General features: G+C 49.5%; 1 protein-coding gene across 4 annotated transcripts in view; it reads right to left on the bottom strand.

Moving 5' to 3' along the window:
- Positions 1-1501: 1501 nt before the first annotated feature.
- The window catches only part of PTK7 (protein tyrosine kinase 7 (inactive)), a 64323-nt gene continuing 53953 nt past the window's right edge, over positions 1502-11871 (bottom strand). For 2 of the 4 annotated variants that reach the window (XM_086371715.1, XM_086371714.1), the window contains exons 18-21: positions 4209-4360; positions 3218-3396; positions 3051-3107; positions 1502-2508 (exon numbers count right to left, since the gene is read on the bottom strand). In XM_086371715.1, coding sequence (XP_086227841.1) covers positions 3094-3107; positions 3218-3396; positions 4209-4360 — 345 coding nt within the window. In that variant the 3' untranslated portion in view covers positions 1502-2508; positions 3051-3093. The remainder of the gene's footprint in view (positions 2509-3050; positions 3108-3217; positions 3397-4208; positions 4361-11871) is intronic. The other 2 variants (XM_086371713.1, XM_086371712.1) reach the window with 1 other exon arrangement.

Here is an 11871-nt window from a genome sequence, read left to right as displayed (position 1 = left end):
TGGCATGACCTGATGGGACTTCTTATGCCCCTGCTCCTCCATGAGAGCATGGCATGGGGCCAGGAGAGGAACCCAAGCTAGACCTACAACCTGGTACCAAGCCTGGGTGAACGCAGCGAAGTCTAGTCAAGGTCAACCAAATCTCACCAACTTGCAGACTATCATTGAGGAAAATAGATTGTTCATGTGAGATGTGGGTTTTTTATGCAGAAGCACCACTGTAATAACTAAGACATAAGTCAACACCCCCAAACACATACCAAATACAACACACAAAATTTGTAAAACAATACTTACCCATAAGGTTTATAATGTACTCTGACAGTTTTTATTACATTTCATTTTTTTTTTACTGCCAGGTGCAACCCACAGTTTGAAAAACACTGTTCTAGATAAATTGCTCTGGATTTTTTCACTACAACACATGACGATGGACCACACTGTATATTCACAAGAGTGGCTCACTTACCAGTTGGGTGACCTCACGGAAACTACCTTGCCTCCCAAATGTGTGAACAGGGGACAATAAAATCCAGCTAACAGAGTGGTCGAACAAATTCAATATGAGATCATGCATATTAAGTGCTTAGCAAAGTGACTGGTACAAAACAAGTATTTAATAAATATTACCTATTCTTTTTAAAAATATTTTTTTATTAATTCAGAAGTGCCAGGTCTTAGTTGTGGCATGTAGGATCTACTTCCCTGACCAGGGAGCGAACCTACATCGGGAGTGTGGAGTCTTAGCCACTGGACCACCAGGGCAGTCCCAGCTGTTCTTTTCATTACTGAAACATCTGGTGAGGAACAGCAGGAACCACAACAATTCCAGAGGTCAGGACTCATTTCTCGTGGATGGGAAACCATGCTGAAGTTCCAATCTGGGAGAGGGTGACTGATGGCACGAGAGGTCTGGGCAAGGAAGAGCCAGGAATCAAACCAGTTGAGGCTGAAAGCTCTGGAGCAGTGAGGCATTAAATGCATCTTTGCTCGGTCCTGTCTTCTTCACCACCTTCCTAGAGTCTTGAAGGGATTCAGAGACCGGAAGGTACCATTAACTCCTCCTATCCCACCCTCACACGTGGACGTCTAGACGCACCACCTGAATGTGAGTACGTGGCCAGCCAGCAGAGAATAATTAGTTGGCATCAGAGAACAATACAGGATCAGAGAAACAAGACTGCCTCCTCTGAGCCCACATTCTCAATTGCTCCTTGAGAGAATTGGTGGTTGAGTGGTTAAGGACTCCACTTTTTCACTGCCATAGCCTGGGTTCAATTCTTTGACTCGGCAATTAAGATCCAAAAGCTGAGCAGCACGACCAAAAAAAAAAAGTTTCCAACTGCTCCACAAACCAGAGACCAGAGCCCGTGTCCACCAGGTATCCCTGCCGTAGCACCCCCACGCCAGGCTCCGAGAAGGCACACAGCTCCTTCTGATGTGCAAGGGAAGGAGGAACATCATTTATGGACAACGGGAGGGAGTGAGCATCAGAAGCAGGTTGTAAAAAAGGCTTCTTTATTGAGAGCAGCGAGTGTAAAAAAAAAAAAAAAAAAACCAAAACAAACAACAACAACAATAAAGGTGTGGGGTGGGGGGGCCACCGTCCTGTCTCCTCCAGGACCAACCCCCACCTTCCATGCCCTCCCACCCCGCGCTGCAATTTACATACAAAAGCCGCCCACGGTGCATACAAAAAAGGGCGGGTTATATAGTGTCAAAAGCTCCTGAAAACTCCTTCATCTGCCAGGCACTTAGGATGAGGAAAGGAGAGAAGGGTGGGAGGAGACTAGGGGCTGGGTTGGGGCTGGGTCAGAGTCCTCGCGTCCATGCGGGAGGACTCACTGGCTGTGTCCTCCACAATCCAAGTGCAGACCCCAAAGTGGGCCCTGGGGGGCCAGAACCACGCAGGACTTGAGTATATTAAGGAACTCCCTTGAAGCCAGCTCACCCGCAGCCCAGCACCACACACCCCTACCCCGCCGGAATGAAGTTGGCAGGTGGGTGGCAGAACTGGACCCGGGCAAGAGGAGGAGACCCAGGCCAGAAATTGGGGTTACCTGAGGCACCCACACTGTCCCTGATGGGGTAGGGGTGGCAGAGAAAGCTGCCCAGACCAAGGCCCCAGCTACCCAGTCTGGGTCCGAATCAGCCTCTCCGAAGGGCTGAAGGTGGGGAAGAGGAAAAAAGCCCAGGCCCTGCCAGTCCTCAGCAGTGCCTGTGGTGCCAGGGCGGGGCCCCTAGGGCCCAGGAGGACCGGGATCTAGCCCCTCATGCTGTGGGCACACCCTAGGAAGTCCTCCCCTGCCCACGCCATCCTGAGGCACAGCCTGCCTGGGCTCCCTCCTCACGGCTTGCTGTCTGTGGGGCTGTCTCCCAGGGCGTTAGCGATCTCACTGAAGGAGGGCCGATCCTTGGGGCTGAGGGCCCAGCACCGCTGCATCAGCCGGTACAGCTTGGAAGGGCAGCCCTCAGGCTGCAGGAGTCTGGCCTTCCCAGCCTGCAAGTCTGCAGAAAGAAGGAAAGAAGAGTAGTCAAAATATTTAGCCACCTATCCAATACTCGGTGGGCTTTCCAGGTGGCTCAAGGGTCAAGACTCCAGCTGCCAATGTAGGGAGACACAGCTTTGATCCCTGGGTCAGGAAGATCCCCTGAAGTAGGAAATGGCAAACCGCTCCAGCATTCTTGCCTAGGAAAATTCCATGGACAGAGAAGCCTGGCAGGCTACAGTCCACGGGGTCCCAAAGAGTCGGAGTGACTGAGCATGCATGCTTGCCAACACTATGCGGAGCCTGCAGTTCCCAAAGGCAGCCACAAGAGGGAGACTCTCCGGGGCACTGGACAATGCGGGTGAGAAAAAGATTCAAGCAGTTCTTGGCAAGTATCTTGCAACTGAAGCAAAGGGCCTTCCCTGGTGACAGTTCCCACTGGCGGGCGGGGGCAGGGTCCACGCTGCACAAGAAGCAGCCAGTGCACAGGGGCCTAAGTGGGGTCGATGGGCAGGCATAAGAGTGGCTAGAGTGACCACGACAGGGACAAGGGCTATTTACCAAGCGGTATGAATGCGTGTCGGGAATCTCACAAGTGGAACGGTCATATCCATGTACCTGCGGACACCAGACCTGAGGGGAGGCCGGCTGAACTGGCCCCAGGACCCCGAGTAAGCTCTCCACCGAGAGAACACGGTGAACTGGCCCCTGGAAATACAGCTGCCTACCTGCCAGCACCTCGTCGTCTGCCTGCCCACCATGGGGCATCTCCCCGTGGGTGAACACCTCCCACATCAGCACGCCGAAAGCCCAGACGTCAGACTTGGTGGAGAAGTCACCCTCCAGGATGGCCTCGGGGGGCATCCAGCGCAGGGGCACCCAGGCCTGGCGGAAGTGGTAGTACTCACTGCGGGACAGGAGGACACAGAGGCAGTGGGGTGGGGAGAGGGGCACGGGCTGGGACCCCAGCCTCACCCCAAGGGTCTGGTCTCACACCCAGGCTGGAGCCCAGGTTTCCTGTTTCAAGGCATCCTGGGAAATTGGAAACATTTTTGTTTAGCAAGCAGTGGGGGCATACATACACCAGATGAAATCTAGAGGCATCCGTGTGGGGTCTGATGGTTAAAACATCCCCTTAAGAATCAGATTTTGCCAAAATATCAGTATTTTTTAAAAGCTTCTAGTCATACATACTTTGTTAGTTTAAGAGTGTGAAAAATGCATATGTTAAGTGGAAAGAAATTTTAAAGAACTTTGCTGGTGATAAACCAACCATGACTAAAGCAACAGCCAGACGAACCGTGGTGAGTCAGAGCTGGGATGACTCGGGGTGTTGGGGGGTTCCTGAAGGCACTATGTAAGCATGTATTCCAGAATGATCTCTGGCCGTGGGTGCTGAGCTTTAAGTCTTAGGCTTGCAAAGAATAATGACTGAATTCAGGAAGTAACAGAGGGACCCCTATGGATAGTTAAATTATATAGAAATTGCTATAAAGTTTGACTAGTTCTTCTTTTTAAAGATTTGTAATTTTTTATCACTAGAGAAAAGCGTAAGGTTAGGGAGCTGAGGTCGACGGGCTGGGGTGCCTGTGCACCCTTGGGAGAGGGTGGGAGGGGTCTGGGCCCCCTCCCCCAGGCCCTCCAGCTTTGGACTAGGCCCCTCCGCCGGCCCAGCTGTGTCTGCCCTCCGCCCCTCGCCACCCCACCCATGCCCCCTACCTGTTGTACACGTCCTTGCTGAGCCCCAGGGCCGAAACCTTCACCTGTCTCTGGGCGCTGACCAGGCAGTTGCGGGCGGCTAGGTCTTTGTGCACAAAGCGGTTGTTGGACAGGTGCTCCATGCCCAGGGCCACCTGGGTGCACAGGCCCACCTGGAACGAGGAAGGGGCCCGTCAGAGCAGCCCAGGGCCGCGGGTTTCCGGAACTGCCCTTGACACAGCCCTTGGTGGGGTCTCAGGGCCGTTAACACGATGCTTAGGAAGCCCCAGAGCAGAGGCCCAATAGCCTGTTTCCTTCTCATAAAAGGACCTGCCTCCTGGGTCCTTGGAAGAACTGAATTTAATGAAATGAAGTGCTCCCCCCACGCACAGCAGGTGCTAGACTAAGTGAGTGGCAGACGGGGTGGGAAGAACACACGGTAACCAGCTGCTGAATGAAAAAAAAAACGTATAATATTAAAAAACAATCATATCTGTGTATAAAATTTGTGTATAAGTGAACGTAGATATACACACCCACATACATACACAGACTGGTTGCCTCTGAGAAGGGAGACGAAGGCCAGAGAGAGAAAGTAGGGAAACTCGGTTTCTATTTTTTGTTGCAAACTACATATAGAAAAGTTCACTAAATATATGTCTACTTTCATGAATAATTATAACGCCCACACTCAGTTAACAGACATCAAGTTAAAAAAAAAAACACAAAAATCAACAATGTTAGGCCCCCCCGAAAACCCCCATTGACTCCTTCCCCATCACGAATTCTCCCCTTTTCTCAAGAGGTAATTACCATCGTTCTGGGATAATAATTTCTTGGCTGTTCTTTATAGTTTTACCACTTACGCATATGTTCCTCAACAGTGCAATTCAGTTTGGCCTGTTTGAGAACCAGATAAAGCTGGAAGCAACAAAAATGTGTATCTTTTTTGTACCTGGATTCTTTCACTTAACATTGGGAGAGTCACCCTTTTTTGGGATATCATTGTACTGAGTTGTTTTTCATCATAAATATATCGTAATTTATTTGTTCTTTTTTTAAATGTCTATTTTTAAAATATCTATTTATTTGGCTGCATTGGGTCTTAGTTGCCGCATACAAACTCTTAACTACAGCATGTGGGATCTCGCTCCCTGGCCAGGGATCAAACCCTGGCCCCCTACATTAGCAGCTCAGAGTCTCAGCCACTGGAGCACCAGGGAAGCCCCCATAATTTATTCTTTGTAGGGCCGGACGACATTTGTGTTTCCACTCCCACCCCCACACAAATTTTGGCTATTGAGAACAGCGCTGCTCTGAAGGTTCTTATGAGTGTATACATGCATGAGTTTCTCTAAAATACCTCACATAGGGTCAGGGACTGTAAGCAGCTTCAGCATTAGAAAATAATGTAAAATTATCTTCCAAAGTGTAGAAACAAATAAAATGTAAGAGAGCTGGGGAGATTTTCGCTGCTACCTTTTTAAAATGTTTGAGCCGTGCCCATGTAGTATATATAATACATTACGTGCTGTGTTTAGCCACTTGGTTGTATCCAACTCTTTGGGACCCTTTGGACTGTAGCCTGCCAGGCTCCTCTGTCCATTCTAGGCAAGAATATTAGAGTGGATTGCCATTCTCCAGGGGATCTTCCCAATCTGGGGGATCGAACCCACATCTCCTGTGTCTCCTGCATCGCAGGCAGATTCTTTACCCACTGAGCCATTGGGGAAGCCCATAATATAGTATATTAAATGTAATTATAATTAAGATACATTAACATTTAAAAAATACACATCAATGCATTGGATGCATATTAATTGAGCATCTACTGAATGCCATACAACTGAGTGCTGATGGAATATAACAGGGATGGCAAGACTGGGCTCCTGGTGAGAAGGCAGTCTAGGAGGTAAGAACGGTACCTGCAGAAGGGTGCCATCACCTAGGGGGAAGGTGAACCACACCAAACAAAGGTAAAGTCAGGGCGCCAGGGAGTGCTTGTAAAGGCCAACGGCCCCTTCACCTCTGCCACCTTATCTAAACCTTAGGAGGACACTGAGGGACACAGAACATGCAGCATTTCCCTGCGTATAAAAACAAGGCAAACGGAAATGCAGAGAGGTCCCTGTGGAAGGTCACTTACTGGCCAGCTGTGTGTCTCTTCCAGCACAGACACACTCAGGGCAGCTATAAGGGAGTAGCCACCCATCACACGTGTGATCACAAAAAGATGAGAAGAACATGGCCTGGGAATTCCCTGGCAGTCCAGAGGTTAGAATTCCACACTTCTACTGCAGCAGGGAATGGGTTCGATCCCTGGTAGGGGAACTAAGATCCTACACGCCGCGCAATCCAGCCAAAAGAAAAACAGAGAACGTGGCCAATGACCAGTGTCATCGGTGATCAAGAAAATACTAATTAAGACCCAACAAGGTATCATTTGCCATATATCTGATTGTAAAATGTCAAAAGTCAGCCTTCAGCTTATCTCCAATGGTTCAGAAAAATGCATAAAAATCATAATATATATAGAGAAGAATAAAGCAAACTAGGCAAAATAAACAACTGAATCTGGATAAAGGGTCGATAGGCGTTCCTTGAACCTTATTATTATAGTCTTTTAAGTCTGAAATATCAAAATGAAGTTTAATCAAACATACACACAGAGGCCAACAAACACATAAAAAATAATAAGAAACAAAAGCAGCCTGTGTGTGGACCAATGAGAGTATGTCACAGATTAACCAAGATTGTCTATTAACCAAGATTATACCAGGGCTTCTTGGGTGGCTCACTGGTAAAGAATCTGCCTGCAATACAGCAGGAGCAGCAGGAGACATGAGTTTGATCTCTGGGTCAGGAAGATGCCCTGAAGGAGGAAATGGCAATGCACTCCAGTATTCTTGCCTGGAAAATCCCATGGACAGAGGATTTTCTGTCCACCAGGCTAAGTGGACAGTCCATGGGGCCACAGTCCATGGGGTGAGCTATAGTCCATGAGGTCTCAGAAGAGTCAGACACGACTAAAGCGACTGAGTAGGCACACATACACAGCCATACCACCCTGGACACACCTGATATTGTCTGATTATGTTTAGTGTGATTCTTTGTCCCTGAAGTTCAAAAGGGAGCAAAAGTGAATGTGAGTGGTCAAGGGGCTGCTCCCGCCTTACCCCAGGGCAGGAAGGAGTCAGAGAGAGGGGGTCAGGGCACTTGCTGAGCCAGGCTGGCTGCTCCCCTGCCTGCTCCCTGTGAGGTGGGCTCCTCAGCTTTGCCCACAGTCCAGCCTGATGCCAAAGCCTGGCTCTTCCCTCAGCACTGCAGCTGGCCCTCCTGGGTCACCTCACCACGCAGGGGCCCCAGGAACGGCAATCTGCCATCAGTGAGGCAAGCGGTGGGCTGCTGCCTGTGGACGGGCCCCTCCGCATCCCAGGCTGACCCCGAGCAGCTTCACCGGCCTGGCTCCCAGGGTCACTGCGGGGCAGACAGAGGACCCGAGTCCGAACACACTGGCAGCAGGGTCACTCTAAAAGCAGACCTCGGTCTGCATGCTCTGGCCCATGAGATCCCTGCAGGCTTCGCTGCCCCCACGAGAGGTTTGCTAACTGTGGTCACAACCTATTAGTATGTCACAAAACCCACTTAGTGAATTTTCATCAGCATTTTTTGGGGGGAATTGAAAATATCAGAGAGCATCATACTCAGTAAGGGTCAGTATCATTCATGGAACCTTCTTCATATGTCTATGTTGCGTTGTGATGTAAAAAAAGCGCTTTTTTTTTTTTTGCTACTGTGGGTCTCAGTCAAGAATAGTTTAAAAAAAAACAATAGGGACATCCCTCGTAGTGCAGTGGCTAAGACTCTGTGCTCCCAATGCAGGGGACTCAGGTCCGATCCCTGGTCAGGGAACTAGATCCCACATGCTGGAACAGAGAGTCCATGTGTCACGACTAGCAGCTAACAATCCCACACGCCACACCTGAAGATCACATGTGCTGCAGCCAGGACCCGGTCCAGTCAAATAAACAGACATTTTAACAAACAAACAAAAACGATCTATACCTCAACTGTCCAAAACAGTAGCTCCCAGCTACTTAAGTTAATAAAAGCTTCATAACATAAAAATTCAGTTCCTCAGTCTCTCTAGCCACATCCTAAGTGCTCAATAACCCCACAGGGCTGGGGCCTTCCGCACTGGATGGCACAGGTATGGAATGTTTCTACCACCGAGGGAAGTTCTATTAAGCAGTGCTGACCTGAACCACCACCAGCCTGGACACGCTAAAGATCCAATGTATCGACCGACACTGCACGTGCAGACAGGCTGAACTTGGGCCACAAGCAGGAAAGCTCATCTTCCTGGTGCATTTTCTTTATCAAAAGGGAAGCCACAGGACTTCACCGGTGGTCCAGTGGCTAGGACTCCACACTCCCAAGTCAGGGGGCCTGAGTTCAATCCCTGGTCAGGGAACTAGATCCCACATGCCGTAACTAAGAGTTTGCAGGTCACAAGTAGAGATTCCACACGCTGTGTGCCACTACAACAGCAGGTGCAGACAAATGAAATAATAATAATTTTTGTTTAAGGTGAAGCCACAAAATCTCTGGAGAGCTTCCAAATGACTGTGCGGGCCAGTGAGGAGAGGTCAGGTCAATGGGTCCACCAGGATGACTGAGCCCTCCCTGGGTGCAGGGCCCGACAGTTTATCTCCAAGGAAAAGCAGAGACTGTGCTCCCCCAAGAGCTCCGGCTCCCAGGCTGTCATCCTCAGAAAGCTTCAAGTACCATTGATGGTAAAAAGGCCTCAGAAATGGACACTCCACTTCAGGCGCCAGAACCCCAGGGCACTGTCCAGTCTTGCCTGGTCGTCACTAAACAGCAGACAAAGCCTTTTGTAACGAGCTCTCAGCGGACTCGCCTTCCTCCTCAGCCGGCCCTCTCTGCTCTGGCTCACAGGCTCCTCAATCAGCTGCAAGTCATGGGAGCAGAAGAGAGAGGACTTGGCTCGGCGACTAACTTGCTACCTTTCCAGAGAGGCAGTATTTCTGGAAATACTGGCTGAGCGAGGACAGTAAAAGAGAATCCTGTCAACCCCAGCCAATTAAGTGTTTTCCTATTGCTGGGCGAGCCGCCATCGGATGGCCACGGGATTAATCTTCAAACACTGTTACAAAGACTTGCACTTTGGTAACCCACCCTTCCTTCCAACTTCTTTACCCTGGGGGCTCGCCTGAGTTCTGGCCAAGCCCCTGTGACACTTCCTGGGTCTTCTCAGACAGCCAGCGCTTCCCGTCCAGCTTCTGACTGCTTAAAGCAAAAGTGGGTCCAGCAGGTGTACTAGACTGCTCCTGCCCGTCATTAGTCTGCAGGTGATCCACGAGGAAGTCACAGGTTACAGGGCTCAGATTTCAAAACCCCCTTCACCTTATCAACCACACCAACACACATCACCTACAACCATGCCAATACCTAGGGCCCTCATATGTTCTTTTTAAAAATATTTTATGTATTTATTTAGGGTCTCAGTTGCAGTATGTGGGAAATTTAGTTGCGGCATATGAACTCTTAGCTTGGTTTCAGTATGGGGGATCTAGCTCCCTGACCAGGGATCAAACCTGGGCCCCCCGCACTGGGAGTGCAGAGTCTTAGCCATTGGACCACCAGGGACGTTCCCGTACATCTTTGATCTCCTCTATTTCGGACCAGGAATCCTCCTGGGACTCCCACCAGCTCACGCATACCAAGCACGGCACTCTCATTCCAGCTCTAGCTGACCAAGGAGCAGCCTGCCTACCACTCTGTCTCCCTTTAAAATCTGATCGTGTTCTCCTTCCGTCCTCTCAGTAAGGACCCTAGAAACATAAAGTGGCAAAGCGGCTCACTACATTATTGGCACAAGAAACCATCTAACAAGGTTTAATGTGTCTTTCTTAAGGATTTTCATTTTCACGGAATCCCCCAAAGGAAGTTTTTCAAACTACCAGTCAAAACCCACATGAGAACTTCCCTGCTAGTGCTGGGCTGTGCTTAGTCGCTCAGTTGTGTTTGACTTTTTGCGACTCCACGGACTGTAGTCCCTGCCAGTCTCCTCTGTCCACGGGGATTCTCCAGGCAAGAATACTCGAGTGGGTTGCCATGCCCTCCTCCATGGGATCTTTCCAACCCAGGGATCAAACCCAGGTCTTCCGCATTGCAGGTGGATTGTTTACCATCAGACAGTAAAGCCACCAGAGAAGCCCATGAATACTGGAGTGGGTAGCCTATCCCTTCTCCAGGGGATCTTCCCAACCCAGGAATTGAACTGGGGTCTCCTGCATTGTAGGAGGATTCTTTACCAGCTGAGCTACCTGGGAAGCCCTGCTAGGGCAGTGGATAGGAATCTGTTTGCCAATGCAGAGGACCCAGGTTCGATCCCTGCTCTGGGAAGATTCCACATGCGGTGAAGCAACTAAGCCTATGCAGCACAACTATTGAGCCCTGGTGTCACAATTACTGAAGCCTACACACCCTAGAGTCAGCAAGTCTCGACTTCTGAGCTCGCATGCTACAACCACTGAAACTGAAGAGCCCAGAGCCTGTGTTCGAGGACAAGAGAAGCCACCACAAGAAGCAACCCGTGCACCGCAACTAGAGAGCGGTCCCCACTCTCTGCAACTAAAGCAAGCCCACGTGCAGCAACAAAGACCCAGCTTGGCCAAAAATAAATAATTTCTTTAAAAAAAGACCCATATAGTTCTCAAGACCAATTTAGTGGATTAAAAATAAATATAGGATAAGAAATATTAAGAGCATCAAATACAGTGTTGTGAAAGCTTAATTTTAGCTTTAAGTGTGTATATGTGTGTGTTGGGGCATGTGCTGGGCCATGATACAAAATGCATTTCTTATAGGAGTCTCTAAGCAAAACCATTTCAAGCCACTGTCCTATCCCAGGGCTCCTTAAACCTTAATTAGCTTAAGGATCAGCTGGAGAGCTTATTTGAAAACTTTCGGTCTTCAGATCCCACTCGCAAAGATTCTGCCGTATGTGTGAGGTACGGTCCAGAAATTTACAGTGTCTCGTCCTTCGCCCACCATCCAATGCAGAATACTGTCCTCGGAGAGTGTGGAAACCAACTTATTGAAGTTTCCCCATCAAGTTCAAGATGCTCGGGCAACAAAGTGTGCAAGAGATCTTCAGCAAAGGTGGTGATGATTTCAGCCAGAGTCCCTCGGGTCACGTGAAGGAAATAACTGACTTCCTGTCCCTTGCCTACGCCCCTGTCCCAGCCACAACAACATACCTAGGCTCCTCTTCACCCACCATTCACCTACTTCTTATCCTGAAGACTTGAATTTGAATGGCTTTCTTTGTTCAGATTGTCTGTCCACCTAAAGGACATGGACACCTTCAAGGTCTCTTACATCTCTTATGACGTTCTTTACGTCTCTTGCTGACTTTTCATATCTTATCTGAAGTCTGTAAAGCATGTGCTGCACTCATTTACCCAAGCTCTCCCCCCAGATCCTTAGTGCCCAAGGACACCCCACGGTCTCAATTTTGGATTCCCAAGGGCCCTGGGCACCGTGACTGGCCCAATAACAATTCACTGGTTCCCTGCGTGCTCTCGTTTGTGAGCTCTGGGGTCCTGACATCCCACCCAGCTGGCGAGAGCTATCCTGTCCTGCAGTATCCCATCTC

The sequence above is a fragment of the Bos grunniens genome, chromosome 23, assembly GCF_055505025.1.
Source record: "Bos grunniens cultivar Pamir isolate PY7600 chromosome 23, Bosgru_T2T1.0, whole genome shotgun sequence".
NCBI classification, from domain to species: Eukaryota; Metazoa; Chordata; class Mammalia; order Artiodactyla; family Bovidae; genus Bos; species Bos grunniens.
Note: the sequence above shows the minus strand (reverse complement) of the source record. Positions and strands in the feature narration are given on the sequence as shown.